This window comes from Neopelma chrysocephalum, unplaced genomic scaffold (genome assembly GCF_003984885.1).
Source record: "Neopelma chrysocephalum unplaced genomic scaffold, ASM398488v2 Primary Assembly neopelma1_200, whole genome shotgun sequence".
In the NCBI taxonomy this organism is placed as follows: Eukaryota; Metazoa; Chordata; class Aves; order Passeriformes; family Pipridae; genus Neopelma; species Neopelma chrysocephalum.
The window spans coordinates 2,302,599-2,326,450 of record NW_020897862.1 but is presented as its reverse complement, the minus strand read 5'-3'; the positions used below and the strand labels follow the sequence as shown (position 1 = coordinate 2,326,450).

General features: G+C 42.7%; 1 protein-coding gene across 1 annotated transcript in view; it reads left to right on the top strand.

Annotated features, from left to right (window-relative positions):
* PEX14 (peroxisomal biogenesis factor 14) overlaps positions 1-23,852 on the top strand; it is a 72,061-nt gene that overhangs the window by 43,990 nt on the left and 4,219 nt on the right. The window contains exons 4-7 of the mRNA XM_027703054.1: positions 12,385-12,507; positions 19,171-19,256; positions 19,822-19,924; positions 21,183-21,280. Coding sequence (XP_027558855.1) covers positions 12,385-12,507; positions 19,171-19,256; positions 19,822-19,924; positions 21,183-21,280 — 410 coding nt within the window. The remainder of the gene's footprint in view (positions 1-12,384; positions 12,508-19,170; positions 19,257-19,821; positions 19,925-21,182; positions 21,281-23,852) is intronic.

The following is a 23,852-nucleotide window of genomic DNA, read 5'->3' as shown; positions in this document are numbered from 1 at the left end:
ATTTCAGTGGGAAACAGAGGAAATACCATCCCCATTTTAGATGGGGGCACTGAGGCAGATGAGAGATAATTCTGACTGCCAGCCACAGATCTGTAAATACAACCATACTGTATTTACAGTACATCGTGATGGACTGATGTTTATAGCATTTTCAGTAAAATTACTCAAAGCATTTTCATGTTTATCCATCACTCCAGACCCCAGCTGCTTTGGGGGGTGGTGGGAGAGGTTAAGCTGGTTTTATTCAATAAAATCAACGCAAACCATCTCAGTAAATGGAGGGGCAGATTGGCCTCTGCAGTGTTAGCCTGGATCCCTTCTTACAGCATCCCCTGGCCTTTCTTTTTTATGTAGTGTTTAAAAGACTGCCTGCTCAGAGGTACAGAGAGGTATATCAGAATATCATTACTCCTGCTCTTCAAGTAACCGGAGAATGCAGCTGTTAAACTCAAAATATAAAACACATGTTTAAAAGATGACTCTGTATGTGTTTAAAAAAGAGAGCGAGAGAGGATTCAAGGGAACCAAAAAATAGCAGGTTCCATTACTGTAATTAAATGGCAGCATTTAACCTATCAGGCCGTTGCGTGTGTGTGAGAGACGAGCAGGGAGCTGCATTTGAAATGATCACTGTCTTCCTTGGGGGATAGAGTAGTTAAATAATTTGTTTGTGAGGTGTGAGTTCAGTGTCGGGTAAAGCGAGCGCTTGCCTGTGTGTGTGTCTGAGAGCTGGGATGGCTCTGTGCTGGCTGAGAACGCCCCGGGCGCTGGGATTTACCAGCACGTGCACTGTCAACAGGAGCACGAGCTGCTCTTGCCCATTTGTTGGGTTGTCTGCAGAGTCAGGGCCTCACCTGGTCCCAAACATTGCATCATAGAAGGAGAGCTTTTTTCATGCCAGGCCACCTGAGACAGACCGGAGTAGCAATAAAGGAAAACCAGGGAGGAAAGGAAGGAAGAAAAGAGTCGGAGCTCTTTTGGAGAGCTTTGTGTCCTGAGGTGACTGGAAAGGGCAGGTCGTTGTATCTGGGTGCTGCAGGAGTCTGGGGGCTGTGCCATCCCTGGGGACCAAGTGTGAAGCTGCTGCTGGGGGATCTGCCCCTCAAACAGCACATCAAACAGTCACATCCCCCTCAGCACTGTTTTACCTGTGCCTGGTGAGATCCCTGGGCTTGGAGACTGGAGGATGTGAAGTTCTGTGGAGAGAGAGGGATCTGTCAAGGCATCCTTGGCCCTTCATCGGGGACCCAACTTTGTGAGAAGCTCTTTGGGCTCTTCACTGGGCTACCCAGTGCTGTGGATTCGCCTTTCAGCATCCCAGAGAGGAGACACATTCTTTTGTGGTGCCCAGAAGGGAGTATCTCCCCATTTTTATTCACTCCCTGTTTATTTGTGCGGTGATTTCTTTGTTTAGGGGATATTTCCTAGTCCAGAAACTCCAAGAGTTGTCCTCATTCTTTCAACTGCTTCAGCTGCCTCACCTACTGATCTGACTTGTGTTATATTGCAGGAACATGCCCATAAATGTTTCTTAATCTTCACTCCAGTTTCTGTGTTAATTCTCTGTAGCCACTCCCGTTTCAACTCCTGGGCTGGAACTTTTGTGAGGCTTTAGAAGACAACTGGCAGTGTTAAAAATAATAGATATTTCCATATTTCCATTTTGAACATTCAACCCCAATGACTGGATTTTGAGGGCAACACTTGGCTGAAAGGAGACCAGAGAAGTGCCGTGTATTTTAGCACCCAATCAAAGCAGTGCATGAATTTGACTCCTTGATGAGAGTTAGAAATCTGGAAGTATTTCCACAGATGATCTACAAAAAAAAAAGGGATAAATACGTTACTTGAATAAATTATTTGTTACAAATGCCTTACCCAACTCAAGTGCATGTAATGTGTAGATTCTCAAACCTGTCAGTTAGTCTTTGTACATGATGATTGTGTCAGTGTGAAACGTTGTAGAAAGGATCTTGTGTAATAATGTTCTGGTTTTACAGATGTAGAAACTGAGGCAGATGGAGGTTAAATGACCTACACAAGGTCAATAGCAAGGCTGGGAATAGAACACAAATGTGTAGAAGCTTTTTATTATACTAATAAGGAAACTCTGGAGGTGTGTTTGGCATGGTAATCGGAACCCCAGAGAACCAGAAGCAGTTAGTATGTTCTGTGCATGGCCCCAGGGAGCAATGATGAAACTCCTTCTCCACCTTACCACTCCAGTTCTCCGTGTGTGGTCACCATAGTTTTTCCACCACTTAACCTCGTTATTTTTAGTATTGTTAGCATTAGTCGTCCTTTGGGCGTTTAATCCAGGCTCTTTAATTTTCTCCAGAGCTCTGAAGAGCTGTTGAAGGCACAAGGGGAGAAAAAAAATAACAATAAACAAACCAAAGGATGAAAAATGATCTTTTGAAACTTCTGCTATTTTGTTGACATGTCCCCTAATGTTTTTTGCCTTTGCTATTCTTTTATCGTGAAGGACCCTGCTTGAATGTGTAATCTGGGTTTCTTAAAAGTTCATTTACTATTGTTTCTTTCTTCTCCACCCAAGATTAACATCCTGTGTGATGACATAGATGGTTGTTGTCTAAATGGACGCGATGTAACCAACAAATTGTGAAGGGTGGGTGGAGAAATATTTATATACTTGTGTTAAAAATTACAAAGTAGGTTTGCCTTTTAAACAGAAGGTATTTCAACACTGTTATTGGCAGCATCAGCCTTTAATTTTACAGGTGGCTACCTTTGTAGTAGCATTCAGCAAACAATATTTTAATGGCATGTAAAAAAATTTCTCTAAAACAAAAGAACGAAGACCGAGGGTGATTTATAATCTGTAATGAATACTTGCTGACATGTCTTTTTATAATAGTGTAGAAGCGTCTCTGTCTTTCTGGGGGAAGAGCAAACCAGATTTACCTGAAACATTTGTACCATAATAATCAAATATTTAGCATTTAGATGTAATTTTCTTAATTCAACTTATCTTCTCAGTGTGATGATTCCTGACTCCCAGGTGTCTAACACTGATTCCACTTTACAGGAACTGGGTTAGAGGATCCAGGACGCTCTGTAAGGTTGTCAAAAAAAGGACTATTTTCATGGCTCCTCACCCAGTGTTGGTTTCTTTACATTTCCATATATTCTCCATGCATACTCCCATGTATTTTTACATTTTCTCCGATCATCCAGCTGTAGCTCCTGTTCTCTGTGCTCCCCACAGCGACCTCCCTTCAGAGGGAGTGCCCAGTGTGCAGTGTCAGACTGTGTGTTCAGTGCTCCGTTCTGTGTGTTCTTCAAACACTCAAACTTCATTTATAGACACTTTATATGATTTTTCCTGTGATAAGTCTGTACAAAGGGGTTTTTTGTTCCTTTCTAAAGTTTAAAGTCAAAGAGGAAATAAATAACATTGAGGCAAGTTGCTCTTTGTGTTGCAGTTCATCTTGGTCTGCAGAGGCTGCTCTGTCACAGGTCTTGTCTAAGGTAGAAAATAGACGGGTGCTCTTGTGTGTCTGGGGAAATCAGTAATTCCAGAGTAAAAGGAACTGGGAATGATGCATCAGGACAGATTTTCTCGTCCTTACATATAAAACTCAGTCATCCTTCAGATATTCTGACAAATCCAGTTAAAGAATTTCTTATAATGGCTTGAAACTGTTGTTCTTGTACACATATCCTTTCTTTTGAATGTAGAGCTGGGGAGAAAGAGAGGCACATTCTAGATCTTCAGGCCAGCCCAGTCCAGTAACAGGAGGTGAGCAGTGACTGCTAATCCAGAGCTCCATGTTAGGGCTGGGCTGGAAGGTCAGGTCTAGTACAGACTGTGTTCAGGCCCAGACCATGGGAAGGCCTGGGGAGTCTTTGCTGCCTTACCAAAGGAGATGCTGGAGTTCCAGGTGTCTGACTGAGTGCAGATCCCCCAGGCCAGTTCCTCCTACTTCAGTGCTGGAATTCTTGTGACGTGCTGGCTCGGGTTGTTGGAAATAGTTTAGAATTGGAGTTCTGAAGGTAGATCAAAACCAAACCTCCTGTATTGCCACTGTTTTACTTATTGGAATTTGAGACAACCTCTGGCTTTCTCCTTAGAAGCTCCTAAAGATAATATCACGGATCAAAGAGTAGCCAAAGGCCAATCATTTTGTTACTATTGCCCAACAAGCTGTTCAACAGAATATATTTTGTTCACACAAAGTAGATGGATGTGAAGCACAATTGATCTGCAGCGTTTGTGGGTCACAGGTTGGGTGTGCTTGGAAACTTTTCCATTCAATGTGTCTAAGACTCGTTTTCTCTGAATGCCTGGGCTCATTTCAGGGGAGGTTGTCAGTTGTGGTAACAAATCATGACAGCACCGTGGTTACTGGAGTAGTGTCTCTTCCATTCTGCCCTACACAGACTTCTAAACAAATGTCAGAGCCCTGGTTAGCTTCTATTTCTAATAAACTACCTTGGAATTGGCATCCTGGCATAGTCTTGAGAGCCTTCAAACCCCAAGTAGATATTAATTTGAAATAATTTCAAATGTGCAGAGGTTTTTGGTCTTACGTGGTGTCCTCCCATCGGGTCCTGGCTGGAGGGGCTGTCCTGTGTTCCTGGGTTACAACACTGGCTTCCAGCTTAGTCACACACCTTGTCTCTTCACCTCTAGTCAAGTGGTGGACTCAGAGACAAGTGGACTTACTCTACCAGTGTCCACTCTAAGGAGGCTTCCAGCAGGTACTGTGCTTATGCTTGTGTGACAATAGAGAGGAAAAGCTGGAGGCAGAGACCTGAAAATAAAAATATCATCATCAGAGATGATAAAATCTCCCTCCATTTTTAGAAGGGGAGATTTTTATTTATGTTACAGAAAGACTTGTTTCTTCTGTCTTTTTTGCTGACCGTGGTATTCTGGGACTGATTCTGTAACAGACAAGGCTTCAGAGGAAGGTACCCAAGCTTGAATTTTTGCTGTGTGTCTGCATATACTTGTTGTGTAGGAATGGAACTGGGCTATGTAACAAAACTTCTGGTTCTGTAATTCAGGTTGCTGAGGACATCTGGACCTGTCTTGTTTGATTTAGAGTCATGTGGCTGTCTGCTTTTTTTTCTATTTTGAACTTTTTGTGAAGCAAAAATTGTGCCTGTTGAATTATGCTGCCTGCTGCCTGCAGATTTGTTGTAGATTAATTCAAAAATGAGGTGTCCAAATCCATTTGAGGCTGTGATAGCACTCCATCTACTGGGACTGCTGCATTTCAGAATGCAGAGTCTGAGTCCCATTTTTGTCCTGGGTGTTGTTCCTTGAGTTCTCCTCGTAGTGCTTTGGCCCCTCAAATGTGCAGCTTGGTATTGTGAGCTTTTACTTAAGGTATCCCTTCCTTTTTTTCTTATGTGGAACAGAGATCACATACTTCATATGAGCAAGGAGCTTACTTCACATTAGGAGAGAAGACCTGACCTCTCTTAGTACATGCAAGTGAAACTGTATTTCCCCTGCCTTGAAACTACCAGTGAAATACATTTTGCACTGGCTTATAATGCCGTGATTTATGCTGTGATATGCTTTGTGATATTACAATGTCCTTTTGCCTTTGTGTTTGATTTTTTCCCCTCTAATAAATTGTAGTGGGTATGTTGTCAGTGAACGGGGTATTTACCCAAAATGCCCGTAGGAGAGTGAGGCATTCTCCCTGCTCTTTGCTGCCTCACAGAAGGAATCCTATGCTTTTTTTCCCTCCCATTAATCTTACTGCAATTTTTTTGCTCTATCTCTTCCCTCCCTGTTTTGAAATAGTATTAACAGGGGAGATATTTTTAAATAGAAGAAAACACTCTTTTCTTTTGTGTGCAGACACGTACGTGTTACACACAAATGTGAGTGAGTGACCAGAAGCAGCTTTTTCATTTTACGTTTTGAACTTCTTATATAGAGAAAACAGAGCAGAAAAGTTGTAGTACTTGTTCCTGTTTTTCCATTCCAAGACATGCTAAGCAAGTCACTTGCCCTTTCTTATTCAGAGTGAAAATACTTTGATCCAGTTTTCTGAAGACAATACTCATTTCATAAGAATATTTAATCAGTAGAAAATAGGGAGGATTTAGTTTGTTTGTTTAGTATTTAACCAAGTGAATAAGGCAGATTAGGGGAAGGGGGGGGACTGGACCCATAAACAAGGTGATATATAATATTTTTTTTCGTTCTCCTTTTAAATAAATACCGATCAGCTTTATGTTCAGAGACAATAGGAGCCGTTGGCTTAAATTTGCAGTTTACTGTATTTATGGCTGTAATATCAAGGTGCTGCCGTCGTAATTTCATGCCCCAATGAGAAGAGCAAGGTCGAAGCAAATGCTTCCATCGGCATCTGCTAACACACTAACTCATAAACAAGGCCCGGCTGGATCAGGTGGCACGGAATAATACAGGCTAATGAAATACAGCACAGCTTTCCATTACTGTTAGTTTTTACAGTGTCGTCATTACGTGTAATTTATGTTTAAAAAATTCAATTTTATACAAGGCTCTGGGAAATAGGGGTCTGCAGGTCACCCGACGACTTTTAACGGCTCTGAGAGTCCTTATTGCACTCCACTGTTCCAACAAAATGTTAATAATAAATAATAAAAAAAATCCTCTTTTACTTTTTCTCTGGTTTGCATATCTTGCGCTGTCTTTTTAATTGCAAGTGGCTAAGGAGAGTTTGGGGCTGTAGATGATGTCAGGAGTTATCCCCTTTGCTGATGCTCCCAGAGGGGGGTTACTATCTGCTTGCTTTTCTTTTGTCTGTCTATCAATCACCCGGGGTCCTGTAAATGGAGTAAACACAGCTGAGGAGAGGGAGATACTTAACAACCTCTCTCCCAAACCCTCACCCTCTGACATTGCCCTCCTCTCCTCCATTACACTTCATTTTATTATAGACTCCAAAAAGCTTGGCCAGGAAGAGAAACTGCTGCTGGATTTATTTATTTATTTATACTTGTTATGCCAAAATACTTTTTATTTTAACCTTTTCCCTCCTGGTTGACTCACTGTAATTCTTGGCATTGTTCTGTCAGTCGGATTTTCCTTCCCGGTTTTTGTGCTGTGCAGCTGAGGTTAGAGCACCTTTGTCAGTTCTGATTGCTGCTTAGTCACCCTGATGGGTTAAAGTATATCATGTTTCTTAAAGATTGCACTTGCTTAATTAAGTCTCATAGATGAATAAAGCTGTAAGAATCCAAAGCCCTTTTTCAGCAACTTTTCAAATTACTTTTATTTCTGCATTTTTCAGCCTGACAGTTGAGACCAGTCCCCATCCCTTTGATGTGTGGGTTCCTTTACCAAAGTTTGAGCTGGAAGTGCAGCAGCAGGATGTTTACAGTCAGATATGGTGTCTCAATGTAAATCAAGGGTAAAAAAATCAGAGTGATGTTTCTGAAACCTTAGGTTTTGTTCAGATGTTGGGTTGGGCTCAGCCTCACGAGTGACCCATTTGTGAAAGAAAATGGATCAGGAGACTTTGCCTTTTTGACCTTTTTGAAATGCATTCAGCTAAGCACAGGGTAGGATACAGGACAAACATTTGATAACAGAGTCCCCCAGCACTGCATGTAACTGACTGAACAGGTGGAATCATTAGTCTGGATCAGATCCCAGAAGGATTTTATGATGATTCTTTTAAAATGTGGCCATGTTCTTTCTGAGCAGGGTTGACTCAGTGGCTTCCAGGAACAGGAGTGTAATGTCAGTTCGGGGTGCTGACCAGCAGATCTTTGTTTTAGTCACACGATACCAGGCACTGACTTCAGGTGGTCACGTAGTTTGTTGTAGCTAAACAACTTGTCCTGTTCTGTTTTGTTTTCTTCTTAACAGAAAGTCTGTGGAGAAAACAACAACGGCTGCCACCCCCTGCCCCACACCCTCCCCTGCCTTTTGTCCCTGTGGAGGGTGGGTGTGAGGGTTGCTCCGGGGTGGTCTCTCACAGTGGTAATAAAGCTGGCTTTGGAAACCCACAAAGGAACTTCATTCTTTCCACCACCCTTCCCTATTGTGGCACAATTCTTAATTTCACCCAAACAGAAATTTTCTCCCTAAAACTGGTGTTGCCTTCAGGTTGTGAAAGGCTTGCGTGAATTACTGGATTGAGCAGCGGAAGGAGGAATTTAATGAAGAAAAACATATCCTCAGTGCCTGGGATGGGAAAAGGGTTGTCACTGAAATGTCAGAGCCTGTGTCAGAGGAGAAGAATAAACTTAGTGGTTTCTCTAGTTAAGCTCATGCAAGGGTTTTGCATTGCAATTATTGCTACTGTGTTTTGGCCAGAAAACAGTTTAAACAGTGGATTGGGACTCACATCTCCTGAGTTTTATTTTCTGACTGTCAGAGGTTCAGTTCTGACCTTGAAGCACTTCTCATATCTGTATGTCTCACTTCTTCCTCATCTGTGAAATGTGGATAACAGCACTATGAGTACTCCTCAACTTCAGAGTGGGCATAAGAGGAACAGCATTTTGATGTACATGAGGTCCTTATACTAAATAGTGACAGATATTATAAAAGGACATAAACAGAGAGTCGAGTCTTAAAAGTTCTTGGGCAAAGGAGCTCTTTATACAACACCCGAGGTGCAGGCACCAAGAGACATTTGTGACAGCCCGTTTTATTCTCTGACTTGCTCTGATCCTGTGTTTGACTACAATTTACAGAGGCTGAGTGATCCCTGCAAACTGAATGGCAGCAGTGACAATCACAAAAGAGGGACAGCAAGAACCTTTGAGTGCAGAACAGTCATGGGCGCTGGATTATTCAAATCAACACCCTGAAGCCTGAAAAGGAAATTTTAAGGCTTTGTGAAAATTATGACTAATTCTTTGCAGTGGCTGTGGTGCTGTGGAGGAATGAGATGGATGGTTGGGGGCAGGGAGCAGGTTTGCATTCCGTGGGGCTCTGAAGGCAGTTTCCGTGCATCCTTCTCCTCAGCTCAGTCCTTGCTCGGTACCCTCTGCGGTTAGATTATTCCTTGCAGATAGCAATCAACTGGAAGGAAGTGTGTGTCTAATTTGCATGAGATTATTTAAAACAAAAAAAAAGGTCTGCATTAGTCAGGGTGATGGTAAACAACGCAAAGAGATGCCTTTTATAATATAGCCGTGGCTCAGCTTTCAAAGCCAAATATAATTCACTTACAATTGGCAGTTTCCTTTATTGTTCCTTTTAACCTTTTGCATTCTGCAGGGGCTTGATCTTGCTGCAACTGCAGAACAACAAAAATGTTTGTTTTCCAAAGTGTTGGAAAGTGGATTTAGAGCGATTCCTCTGTTAAACTGAGGTGATTTTCTTGACATACCTATTTGAGAGTTATATTAGACACAAAGCTTCAGTTTCTGTGGCACTGCTTTTGCATCCAAGGGAAGTGGTATTGATTTTGGGTTGCCAGCTTCCTGCTAGATTAGAACAATGAAGGGACCATGGATACTTCTTCCTGTAGTGCAGTGATAGAAGGTCTGTGATAAAGTAAAGCAAGGTGAGAGATTGGAACAGATGACACTTTCCTCTGGTTTAGAAATTCCCACTTTTCTGTGTAATTAATGTATCAAGGTTGAATAATTTGGGCATGGAAAACTCATACTGTGTGCATACATGTGTGTAGGTGGTGAATCTGAAAAAAAATCAGTCCAGAGGGAGTTGTGATGAGTTGGTTATAATTGCCTGAGGACACTCTTGGAATATCTTGTCCATTTGTGCTCCATGTGTGTGCTTAAGGAATCAGCTCTGGGACGTCTTTGGAGACCAAGATGACGAGGCCTTAAAAGCATCTTGTCCAGATGAACAGAGGTGTTCCAAGGGGGTGGCACTCCCAGCCTCCTCCTCTGCTAATTAAGGGCTGTAGTTTGGGATGTTCTTTTGTATAATGCCACCAGCACCATGACCAAGACCACTTCACCAGGCAGCACAATAGTCCAGGGAAGTAATAACAATTCTAATTTGTTGTTCTTTGCACAGCATTCAAACCAGGAATTACAGTGTGAAAGGTTTCCCATCGTTCTATCATTCACATTGGCTTTTTCTTCAGAGGGTTTAAATGGAAACAGTGATACTTGGATGTCCCTAGTTGGCCAGATCAGAATAATCCTAGATGTGCATTTTATCTGCAAAAGATTTTAGTTTTTTTCTCAAACAGCATGAGAATAGAAGGGGCAGTATGGTTAGGAAACAATAGGCATTGTTTTCTGCTCTTTTTGCAGAATGAAGTAAGGATCCTCCATTATTTCTGATGTTTCTCAGTGTTAAATATTATCAGATTTGCTCTCTTTGCCTGGAAATAGAACAAAATGCCCTATTATAGTGGGAGCCACATTTGCAGCCAGCAGCTAATGTTGTCTTCATCTTTATGAAATCCCAGAGTTGCTGGTGATCTGCAGCGTTGGCATCTGTTTATGTGCTCTCCTACATTGGATAATTAGGAGCTGGTTTAAGCAGTTTCATTCTGATTAGGACTTTGCTTTTTAACGTGGATTAGACACCGTAAATATTGCTTTTGTGACTAGAGCAGGAGGGTGAGTTGTGTTCATGTGCCTTTTATTACTCTCACTGCAAGTCTTGTTCCACATTGTTATGTGTGGTTTTGGTTCCTTACTATTTGAGGCATTCATCAAGTACAGCTCACAGGGTGATTCTCTCAGATTTCAGGACCAAAGATCAGGAGCTTCAGATTTCTGATACAGTTTCCAACACTGACAATGTTCAGAATAATCATCAAACTTCTCTGTGCATCAGCATCTGCTCTGTAGAGTGGCTGAATAGTGTCTCGGAGGAACTCACAGATCTCATGTGCTCATAGGAGTAGGGAGAAGATCTGCTAATAGTTATAAAACCTTCTGGATACCACAAGCGCTGTGTTAGTGCTTATGATATTAAATAACAGTTCTGAGACAGAGTTGTGCATTTATTTCTGGCAATATTGTTTGTGCTACAGATTATTCTGTGTAGACCCCCAAGTGTGCAATGAAGCTGAAGAGCCTGAACATTTTCTTGAAACTTAGCTAATATGCCACTAGCCTGGGCATTTTATATACTGTACCTCTCTGTACTGGTAAAAAGGTAAGTGTTCTAAAGGATTAAGTTCAGGAATTTCATGTACTAGCAGTGCTTTGTGGACCTCCAGTGGGGGTGATGGAGAGGAGGTATCCCCCCCTTTCCTCCCACTGCTGTCCTATTCACACACCATTTTCCTCACTCTGTGAGAATCAGGTGATCTGCCTCTTTTCTTCTAAATCTCTTCCCTTAAATCCACATTCTCACTTCCAACCTTTGGGAATGTTTTTGCACACACACTGCATGTACAGTGAAAGGTCCTGGATCCCTTCACATGTTCCTCATAGCAGGGACACTGGTTTTTTATGTGCTTCTGTGCAGGAGAGTGACACAACAAATAACACCCAGCTGTCCAGGTCCCACTTCGTGGCTGCCATCTGAGTACTAAATTCTTTTCCTAGAGGATGTTTTCTCCTGTTGGAAAAAATAATCCAGCTGTGCTTCCTTCTTCACAGATGCTGGTCATTGTGACTCCCGTAGCTGCTTTTCTTTTCCCCCTTGTTGGCCAAATCCTTTCCATATGTTGTGGCCAGTTACAGATGGTCATCCTGGCGTTTCCTGGTGGCAGGAGTCACTGCACCACCGTGTACCATGTGTGCAGTGTTACTCCAGCTCTGTGTGAAACACAAACCAGGCTGCCCTGGGGCAATCTAATCATGCAGCAATAGGCCGGGGCGATGCTCAGCTGAAAGTTTGGGCTTGGCCTTGTTTTGATCTGTTTTGTTATAGTTTTATTTCCTCCTTACATTCTGTGTCCCATTCATACTAATCACAGTCAGTCCTGATTTTTTTCTTTTTATTTCTGCATTTGTCATAAAATAAAGCAAATTATTCCCGTCTTCGGAAACGATCTAGACTAATTAGTCGTCTAACCCAATAATTAGTTTTTTGTTTCCCTGTCTGTTTTCATGCATTATTGTTAGTTTTTTCCCCTCTTTTTTTTTTTTACACCATTACAGATTAAAATGAGCCACATTTGCAGTTGATGGTATCTTTTTTTCGGGGGAAGAATGGAGAATTGCAATAGAAAGCTACTTCAAAAGCAGCAATAAACTCAAGGATAAATTAAGGAAATTGAATGAGCCACATTTGGAAGCAGCGTTGAGGCTAATATTCTGTCGCTTAAGGTTAAATTGCAACAGAGGAAGAGAGAGGGAGACATTCCAGTGAATCCAAAATTGGGGAGGCATTACTGCTCAAGTCAGTGCCAAAATTCTTTGCAGCTTGAAAGGGTTCTGCCTGGCTTGAGGATTTAATTATGCGTGCATCAAGTGGGTAAAGGTGCTAAACTGATGTCGTTTGCTCTGCTCCCCCAGGCCTGACGGATGAAGAGATCGACCTGGCTTTCCAGCAGTCGGGCACGGGCACGGAGGAGCCACAGTCCCCAGGTCCTGCCACACACCCCGTGCCAGCTCAGCCCCCTGCCCCTGTGGTGTACAGTAAGTAACTCTTTGAAAATTGTGAGAAAAATCTCATTTATTGAATTTAGAAAGACGGCAAAAGTTTGCAGAACAAAAGGAATAAAACGAAAAGGAAAAATTACAACACGTGTTGGGTGTCCGAGGCACGCAGGATTCCCAGGAACACACCCTTCAATTCAAAAGTCCCGCTTTTTAAACATTCTTAAGGTTCAACCCCGTTTACGTCCTAGAAGAGGCGTTCCCCTCTCCCTGGTTGGCTGTGTCGTGCTGGGAGCTGGAGTGTCCAGCAGCATGGCAGCTTCCAGGACCAGCCATGTGGTATAAGGGGTTTCCTTGCCAATATTCATTTACAGTTCCCTATTCCCGTTCGCATGTTTCCCTGACACCGGTTCCAGGCTGAATCCGGCGTCTTACAACTCTGCGATACGCCCTATAGGTTAGTAAAGAAAAACTCTTATGTTAGTGATTTGTTAAATTCACTTGCTTGTAATAAAACCGATTCTTTATTTCTCACAAAAAACAACCGCTCCTGTCGCTTTCTGCAGCGATTTCTGCAGCAATCTCACAGATTTCTGGGCCACATCCTAGATTTCAATTCAGCTGATGCCACACTTTCTGTCAGAATTGGGCACCACTTTGAATGCACCTCCTGGTTGTTGGTGCCTGTGACAAGATCATGTTACACCAGGAAAATGAGATACAAATGATCACTGTCCACAAACAAACATCATCCAGGCTAACCTGTGACACCTCTTGACCTGAAGATGTATAGTCAATACAAATCAGATTCTGACATGCTGTAAGGATGTGAAAAAAGCATTTAGTCAACACTGGGGCTCAGTCTTCCCTTCTTAAACTTAGAAAACTTCTCTCCCTGATCTTAAGTAATCTGAGGTGTGACGGCAGAAATTCTGTGCAGACTGTGTGGATGTGATTGTATGATTTTTGTGTACAAAATACACTCTCAAAGAATTTTTAAAGTCCCAACATAATCTGTGTAGACTCAAAATTTACATATATATTTGCATTTTAAAACAAACCTCGCAAAAAAGTATCTAAGCTCCAAACAATAAAAACCAAAGTGCACACCATTAAAAATCCATCAAGAGAAGCTGTTCAGCTCACATGTGTGTCTGGCAGTTTGAAAATCACTTCACTTACCTGCCAAGTATTAAAAATAGGATTTTGTTGCTGCTCCTGAACAGCTTTATGTCAGATACTGACTGATAAAACAGTCCACTTAGGGCTGTGGTTGTTAGTTTAAGACACAGTTTTGCTATTGGTGGAGACAGTACTAGACTTGCTTTCTGAGTTTTTAACTGCTCTGGTTTGGTACAGTGTGAGAAGAAAAACATTTGTGATAGAGTTGGGCTCAGAACTGAAATATTTGTGACTGCTGTGTTGGGTGTGCAGGTGAACTCCAGGGCTGAATTCTGCCCTAATACCTCTCTGTCATAGTCCACAGAAAATGCCAGGGAAGCAAAAACCTGCTCTCTTGCTGAAGAAACGGTGCCAGATCCTCCTGGTGCTCTCCATTGCTCATTCAGCAAACTCTTACCATAACCCAATCCTGGAGGAGTTCATCTTCCCTGATTTCCTGATCTGAGTAGGGTAGGGAAGGAGCACACAGTTCAACCCAGGAAACACTGCCACCACTGTTAACCCTGGCAGCTTAATCACTCTAGGGTTGTTTTATTTCACTATTTTGGCCTTCCTCAAAGCACCAGTTCCAAATTTCTTCTTACCAGGTAAGAATCTTAACTAATATTTAAACATCAGAATGTTCCCAGCAACAGCTCCAAAGAGAATTTTGAAAGTATCATTCATAATGCTCAGAAACCAAAGGTGACTAAAAATACCACCGAAGTAAAGCCTTTTTAGGGGATATAATTGTAAACTAAATTGGTGCTCTAACTTTATGATCTGGTTGGCCCCTTTTAAATAATTTGAACCCAAAGCTTTTTCCTGTGAGCCAGTCCTTTTTAGCAGCCCCCAAAATTGGGGAAAGGTGACAATGAGTTCATTAGGTATTGTTCCTCCCCGCTCTAGCCATTCTTTGTAGACCTTCTATTTAAGCTTAACCTCTAAATGGATGTGTAAAAAGAATGAAGAGCTGAACATACATGGTATTTGTTTGGCCAAAATACTTGGTTTGATTAGTTCTCATCTGTGCCCTGTTCTAGTCCTGGGCTGGTGTTAATGATGGTTCCATCTTTGTGCTTTCCATGGTATCAGAACTGCAAAAGGAATATGTGGATTTGTCTAGAGTTGATGGATGAGACCGTGCAGTGGCTCAGTGCTCTTTCAAAGGTGTCTTCTTTGCTGTAGGTTATTTCATCAGTTGGATGCTGATCCTGTAGTGAAGATTTCTGAATTGGTCCAAATCTGCTCCAGAACAGTGTTTTCTGTGATAGTTTACTAAGTCAATTTATCTTTCACAGGTTTCTCAGGGCTTGTCATGTACAGAGGAAGACAGACACTACTTTTTCTGTCTATCTGTTATGCTTATCTTGTCACACAGCATTCGTGACACTGCCTTGGAATGCTGCAAGGTTTGAAGTTTGAAAGAATATCTGCAGGACTAGTGAGATAGGGAGGCTGCTGAGCCTGTGCTCTGGTTTGGTGGTGGGAACAACTCGCATTGGAGAGCTTATCTTGAAAAAAGTTGCAAGCTGTATTTGCCTTCCCCAAAAAAGGCATCTGAGTTTCTTGTGAAGCAGCAGCTGATCTGCTCGAGTTTAGGTCTTGAAGACTGTGAACCACTTTGTTTGATATTTCTGGTTCTTTTTAAGCGTTTTTTGAGTAGTTTTGACACCTCTACACCAAACCACAAAACTAGAGAGAAGGAATTACCTCCCTCAGAGCAAAAAGAAAAAACATTTGAGGAGGGTTATGTGCTGAAAAGCAGAGGCTCTAAGAAATCTTCTAAGAAAATTTCTCTCTGCCTCCTCCTCCCCACAAGGTATTTGCTGCTTCATGTTTAAAAATTACATTAAAACTGTGGGCTATGAGTGCAGCAGTTCAGGATAGTTCAGAACCATCTCAAGAGTTTTTTCAGCAGGAGTGAAGCAAAGAGCTGAGCTGGTGATTTGCCAGCAGTGCCAGTGTGAGATGCCCACTCCTGTGAGTCACAGCAACAAATCCTGTGCACACCTTTGGATTTAAATTCCTTCATCTCCTGCTGTTGTCACCCCAGTCTGTTCTGTTTCTTAAGTTCATACCACTTAAATACTTCTTTCTGTACAATTGAACTGCCAGTGTATCCATCTCTGAATGTTCTGATGTTTTGTTGCAAGCAGCTGTTACCTGTATAAATACTTCCTTATTCTTGAAGAGTTAACAAGAAAGAAGCAGACTTGGAAGCCTTCAGAGTCACATAGTTCTTGTGTGCTGATCTCCTTCTGGGTTTGGTTCAAGAGAAACTGTGAAAACTTTTGGGGGAAGAGACAAGAATTAAGTTTCTTGTATTTTAGGTCAATACCATCTCTACTACTTCTCCTCCTGTTCTGGAGGAGTAATTCCTTCCCTCCAGTTTGTACTTTTGCCAAGAGGTGTCAAAACTGCTTTTAAAAAAAAAAGCTTAAAAAAAGCTTGAATTTGATTAATATAGAGAAACAAGACTTTGCCTGACTGATAATAAAACTGATAAATGACATTTGAATTACTTGTAGCAGTAATTTATTACATAAAATATCTTTTATTTGACATGCGATTAGTTGCTGGAAGCATCACTCAATCTGACTAGTTTAAACATGCTCTGAAATGAACCCCTGGTAAAAAACCAGGGCTGTCTGCTGTTGCCATTCTGAAATGCACTAATCCAGCAGTGAGGACAAAAACCTGACTTTAAATATTTCAATGATTAATTGGGTTGATGGTTTTTTTACCTTCCTAACCCATACAATTACAAGCAAACTCAGGGGAGTTTCTGAGCAAGGTGTGCAAGGCTGCAGTTGATCGTCCAGGTATTGCCTGTGTGTTGTCCCCCGTGGTATTTATGGGCTCCATTCATGGGGGTTTGTGCAGATTTGGCACCTGCTTAAAAATCAGTTACAGTGACTTTTTTCTTGCCATTTGGATCTTCTTTCCCAACCGCTGTGTCTTCATTATGTGGGGGGCTGTGGAATACAGACTGTTTTCTCTTACAGTGAAAAATGTAACTAGAATCCAAACTCTTTCCCCCCCCCCCCCAACGCCTTTGCATGGATTCACTGTTTGCTCTTGGAAAATCACCTCTTCCAGCCTCAGTTTCTACAGTTTTAAATGTGGATGCTGGTGAGGCTGACCTTAACTTGAATGCATAAGACCTAATTAATTGGTGTCAGGAAAGTTAATTCTGAGATGAGTGAGGATCTTACAAATAGTAGGTGTTTACTCTGGAAGTGCAATTTACAGTTGCTGCTGTGAAAATTAAATATACTTATAGAAAATACAGACTTACAGCTGGAGAAAATGCCTGTCCCTTCCATTTGCCTTTTGAGGGTCTCTTATGTAGAATGGTTTGTTACTTCCCCAGTGCCTTAACTGGAGAGTAACTGGGCTGTCAGTGCTTTTTCATTTTACTTGAATTTTACTTGTGTTACCAGTGGAGAAATTGAGGATATGCAAAGCACTGAGGTTACAGCTGAGAAGCTCCTAAGCCTCTCTTCAACCCATGTTTTAGGTTAGAGAATTGCAGAGGAAAAGGAAGGGTGAGTGTGAATTTTAGGCAGAGCTGTGACATTCTTGATAGCACTGTAAAGTTGCTGTGGTCAATGCAGAGCCTTTACTGCATCCCTCACTCACTTTTTCTCTGCATCCCCCTCACTTTTTTTTTTTGCCACAAGACAGAATTATTTCACACATCTCTAAAATGAGTAAAATGGCATTTCAGCTTCTTGTCTTTATAGACTCTCTGAACTTTAGGAAAGATCATTCTGGTCCCTTTTCATTAATAATGAAAACCAGGGGGCAATAAAATGTTCTTAGCTCGAGCATTAGAGGAATGGAGGGAGGGATGAGGGAGGTGAAAGGGCAAAGCAGGCAGATTCCTACAGGTGTGTCTCCTTCCTGCTCAGAGGTCACCCCACTGGGAGGGGGTTTGGGACAGCCACTCAAGGACAGCTTGGACAGGGCACAGCTGGACCCACAGAGAGGATTAACCCTTTGCAGTGGGCAGTTCAGCCAGGAATGGGTTATGTCCTCACAGAGGGGCATTTTTAGTCAGAAGTTCAGGGGACAGAACTGGACAACCGAGAGAGTTCAGATCCCAGAAATGGCAATGGGAGCAGAGTGTGGAGGGGAAAGTGGAGTGGATGGCTGGGGTTTGCAGCGAGATAAGCCAGAGATCATTTTCAATCCTGACATGTACACAGCCAGTTACTGCAGCTTAGCTGACGTGTGTTAACTCATTAAGTTAAAAAGTTATGATAATTTGATCATGTGCCTAAGCTCCAAAACTGCAACTGCAGCAACCCAAAATACTCCTGGTGACACTATTCACCAGTTCTGACAGAGATGCTTTAATTTGTTCAGATTTCTAGTCAGTGGATAATTTCAGGAGCTGTGTCCTAAAACATAGTAAGAAGCTCTGAGTGCCAGTGTTTGGGAGTCAGTGCCTGTCTGTGGACCCTGAGGGCTGGGATTAGGAGTAATTCTTGCAGTGAAATGTCTGTAGAGCTCAGCAACGAGCAAAATGGCAATAGGTGAGCAAAGCAGAAAGGAGAGCAGCATCCACCCATGTCAGCCAGCTGAGCCTCCCTCTGAAAGCCCAGACTGAAACTCTGGAGAACAGAATGAGCTTACAGACGTTGCAGTCACATGTAGATTTGGATCTGTCTGTTTGGAGACCACACCGGCCTCCATCTCATCAGTTCTGCCCACATCCTGCCACTGAACTTTAGGCAAGATCATTCTGCATCCTCTTTATTATTAAAGAAAACCGGGGGCAGGACGAGATTCGTTCAGGGAACTGCGAGGGAGGTGAAAGGATAAAGCTGGTGGAAAACTACAGGTATCTCCTGATGCTGCTGGGAGGAGCAGAGCACACCGTGCCTTTGCTTTGCTCTGTGGAGTCTCTCAGCTTCTGTGCAGAATTGTGTGTTAAATATTTCAAGCTTTTATCTACTTCTTTACCTCTCTCTGTAGATATTTAATTGCATATTTTCTCTCTGCTCTTTATGTGTGCTTTGGTCCCTGTTTGTAACTTAAGCTTGAAAGACACTGGATCCTTCCTTATTGAAATGGTCCATAATTGCTGACACAGTTTTCATAAACCCATTTATTGCCCTGATAGATTACTCTTCTTTCTCAAAACACTCCCTTCTTTCCTTTTTCCTGCACTCCTCTGGGTCTCTGGCTCTGTCCCCATTTTCAGCAATTATGATAGAGGAGAACAATAGGTATTCAGGTAGGGAGTTAACCTCAGCTAGTATGGACCCTACAGACAATTATCTGGGATCAGAGTGCATTCTGCAAGGGAACAGGAGGGCAGAGCAGCTTGATGGAACCTTTTTAATTGCTGCTGTGATTTGTCTCCCTGTGACACTTTGTGCAAGGCCAGTGTCAATGCCAGAGGTCTGGCCAGATGTGAGGCCTGCACACTGTGTGCTATTCATGGCTCTTTTCTCTGATAAAATGGGTGTACAAAAATGTTGTCACCTGCAGTTCTGACTGTAATTGTTTCTTGATTTTGGCCCTTAGGTCCCCCTGGCTCCAGATGGAGAGATTATGGGGCTTTGGCCATCATAATGGCAGGAATTGCCTTTGGATTCCACCAGCTCTACAAGGTAATATCTGAGAGAACCATGTTATGCTGCCTGTGTCCAAATCACCATGTTGGTTCCAAGCTGGTGAAGCATCTCTGTTCTCACTGACACTGCCATTGGTATATTCGAGAAATGTAGACACTTAACATGAAAATGCAGAGTCAAAAAAAAACCATGGAGAGCAAACAAAAATAGTTTTTAGCTGTGACTCTCAAAGCGCCGTAAACAAGGTAATTTTCATCAGGTTTGCTCTAAGTGCATATTCAGTTCCCAGGCCCAGTGCTGCAGAAGGATCCATGGCAGTGAGAGTTGTCACCTGTTAGACCCAGTCCATCCTTGGTGTACAGAGTTAGGAACTGGTTTTTAGCACCCTGAGAAATGTAACCACAAAACTCTTCTTCTGCAACTTGTTTTAACACCTACTGTAGGGGGAATTTCTTTTCTCAGCCAGATGTGTGGATAAAGGATCACTGGCGCTGTGATAAAGGCTGAGGTTTGGGGGTGGGATTTGAGGATGTTTTGGGTAGATTAGAAAGTGCACTTTGCATATCCCTATTTCCTAAAAAAGTTTCTGTACTCCATGCAGAAATACCTGGTTCCTCTCATCATGGGAGGCAAAGAAGACAGGAAACAACTTCAGAGGATCGAGTCAAACATTTCTGAGATGAGTGGTAGTGTGACACAGACAGGTAAAGATTAATGACTCCATCAATTCACCCCTCAAAGCCTTTCTCCCTGTATCCTCCATTCTGCCAAGACCCCCACCCTTTTCTTTCCCTCCATCTCCACTTTATGTGGTGACTTCATTTATCTGCTCTGAGAATCTGTTCACATTTGCAAATGAAGCCGCCGTCATTTCGGTTTAATTTGAAATTGCTTGTTTACTGTCGGCACGGCCTCAATTAATTATGTTTTTACGGAAAGGCTCCCAACCTCAGAATATTAATAAGGGGAATAAAATGACAGCCTTTCGGAGGGCTGTAAAGTTCATTTTTAATTTCTGCTTCTCTGATGTTTTCAGGGGCTTTTTTTTGGTGGTTTCCCCCCACCTTCCATCTGAAAATCCGAGCAAGGGTCAGGAGAGTCTGTAATTACTGTGCCTCCCTGACCTGAGCCACCTTCTCTGTTATTGACTCCATAGGGTGTCTGTTCATTACCCAATGCCCTAATGATGGTCTGGATTAGCTGTTACCTGTCACACCAGTAGAGGTTTTAATTTTATTTATTTTATCAGCTTGTTTACTACCTGGAAGCTTTGGATAAAGTACCAAAGTAGAAAAGTTCTACAGCTGGAGTTGGAATCCAGCAGAAGTTGCTCAGTGTTTGCTGGGCTGTAGGAGAGGAATATAGGGTGCTCTCCTGAAATAAAAGGGGAAAAGCACACAGTATACTCAGTTGGGAGGAAAAAAGGTACGATTTTCAGCAGTAAGTTTGTTAAAGATATTGGGGTTGAAGGAGCTGGTGGGTTGAGAGCGGGAGGATGCTAATTACACTTTTTACTGAAGGGTGAGAAGAAAAGCATCTTTCATTTCTCATGATACCCTGAGGTCAATCCTGGGAGCAGCCTCTTCCCAGATTGGAGCTCGCCCCAGTGTTTGCCTTCAAGAGGCCTGAGATAGATAAATGATGCAAACATTGTATAAGTTCAGGGAGATGTACAAATCATAAACCAATATAATTAGAAGGGAGAGGTTTTGGACGGATATACTGTGGGCTATAGACATCTATACAATGGAAAGATAAACTAGAAATACTGGAGGTTAGATGCAGTGCAGGTAGATTACCCGTAGTGCAGATAAATCATATGGATTAAAGTGAGCAGGCGGGCATAGATAAATTAAATATAGTAGGAATAGAGGCATCTCTGTAGCTAGACAGCAGGGAAGGAGTGTGTGAGTGTGTATGTGCATGTATCTCACTTTGACTCTCCTGCTTTTTTCCTCACAGTGACTCAGTTACAGACAACTTTAGCAGCTGTCCAGGAGCTGCTAATCCAGCAACAACAGAAAATCCAGGACCTCACCCAAGAGCTGGCTGCTTCTAAGGTATATCCACCACCGTCTCTGGAACATGCATGGCTTCTTTTGTGGGCACATGGGAAGCACCTGTGGGGTTCACAATGCAGCCATCAGCCCTGTCAGATCCCCAGCCAGTTCCTCTGCATCTGTCCATGGGAGGTCTGGTTAAAGCACTGGCTGTGGGTTGGGTACTCAGTGAAACAATCTGACTTTGGAGGGGGCTTTGCTGTGTAGCTCTGGATGCAGCACCTGTGTCTGAGGCCTCACACCTGTTCTCATCTTCAGCAGTGCATTTGAGATGAAATAATTGTGGTGTTAGTCCACTGACCAGTTGTGCAGAGGTTTTGTTTGTGTGTAATATGTAATTTTACATGTTTCTGTTCCTCTTGTCTCTTACTTCACTTTTCAAAACAGAGACTTAATCCTGTTCAGACAAGCATACACTTGAAGGACTGTATTTAAGTCACTTGTTCAGATCCAGGCCAGGTAATGGCCCATCATTCTTACAATCTGAGTTCTTGTTCCAATGATTTTGGACAGTTAAGTCACATCACAACCCCATTAGTGACACACAGTGACCCATTCCCCTTGACTCCTGACTTGACCCTGCCAATAAAACCATCAGTTCTGACCAGTTTGTGTTGTTACATGTGTAAATAAAGTAACCACTTTTAACCAAAATTGATTTTCTTTCTGGCAATGAGAATTAGTGCTTTGCATCTCCAGAGTACTTTGCAGCCATTGGCTTAAGCATTCTACAGACAGAAACTGTGGTTGGCATGTGAGGTGGGGTGGATTTGAACCAGTCACATGGAGATGAAGCCTTCCTTTGACTCACAAACCTGGGGTTGTTCAGGGCCCAGTCTCTGGGGAGGGAGAGGTTTTCCTGTGAAATACTTTAGGCAAAGCTTACAGCCTTCTACCTGGAGCAGGAATTGTCTTCTCCCCTTCCCTACACTTTAATTTCATCAGGCCCTTTGATGGTGTGTCACTGGTGGGCCACAGCTGACTCTGCTGTGCACACTGTACAGTAGGAATCCCTCAGTGGCACAGCTGTAAACCCAACCATGAAAGCCAGTTTATGGCCACAACACTCTGCTTCAATTTTCCTTGGGAACTGTGGCCTGACAGTGGCCTGGAGCCAGTCCGGAAATTGGAAAACTGTTTTCAGGTCTTAAGTGTTAAGATTAAGAACACATGTTGAGCTTTAAGAAGGAAAAAGGCCATAAGAGTCTTGGTGGTTTAGAGAGTCTTGAAGAAGTTTTTCCTCCCCCCTCTCTACCCCCTGCACTGAAATGGTAGCACACATTGTTATGATATCTAAACCTCATGTGTACAAAGAAAAACTTGGGCAACCCCACAAACCAAGGAATAAAAGCTGTGTTTTCTCAGCTGTAATGTAAGTTTTTATATCTGCTTTTCAAACTCCTACTGGCATGCTGTAAAAAATTAAAAAGAGGGACTTTAAGTAATTAAAAAACGTACATAAAAATTCAAGGCTTGAATTTTCTACAACTGTTTTTAAAGAGACTGGCTAAAAAGCCCCAGATGTCAGATTTTATTTCTAAATCCTAGGCATCTGGCACCATATGTGTTTCGGAAATTTGAGTCCTTTGCAGGCCAGTGAGTGGAAATCACTCCCTTGTTAATGTGCTGCCGTAGCTTTCAAGGTCTTGGAAAGCCAGAACAGTGGCTCCTGGATTCTTGCTGTCTGAGGGCTGGGAGTGTGAATCCCAAGGGAAGGCATCTGTGTATATCACAGCTCCTGCAGCCTGAGCCTCTCCCAGCAGTCTGGGGTCGGAGCCCAGAAGTCCCTGTGAGCAGTGCTGGCTGTGAAGGTGCTCAGGGTTACTCAGCACCAGCTGAAGTCTGTTTAAAGAATAAGTAGGAACAACCAGTTCTGGCTACATGGAGTAGGAACTGCTGAGGAGGAGATTTGTGTTATTCCAGCCCTGGCTTCCTTTGGCACGGGGTTTGTTAGAAGTATCTCTGGAGCGATGCTCACAAATGGGTTCATTCCAAATGGCTTTTAGCAGAAATTACTGTGGGAAGTGCCAGGCATGAGTGTGCTCTGCTCCCACAGCTACAGGAGCTGCTGGAGCAATAGGATGGGGGAACCATAGGCCGTGATCTGTCTTTAAGAAAGTCCCTCCCATTTCTTAAGGTCCCAAAAGGGTTAAAAGAAAGAATGCCAAAAGTATTGTCTGCAGCATATTCTGCTCAGTTACTTGCTCTAATTTCTGCCTGATATCCCATGGCAATTCTGATGCAGTGCTGACAGCAGCTGTACCAGGCTTCCAGGAGTTCCTTACCATTTTTCCCCACCAAACTGCATCGACTGCCTTGAAATATCCGAGAGACAGAGCCTAGTCCAGCTGCTGCTGGAGGTCCAGCCTGATAACTCCAGCACAGCTCTAATTCTTCACATCGAGGAAGGGAAGATTTTTGCAACTTTCAAGCACTGATTTATCAGCCCACCTCTAAACACCACAGAGTGCAGATAATCGATTCTTTCTTTCATGATTTAGGAGAAATGAACAAATGGTTTTAAAATAGTTGTTAATATATAATATTTGAATCTGTTGCCTCAGCTAAGTGC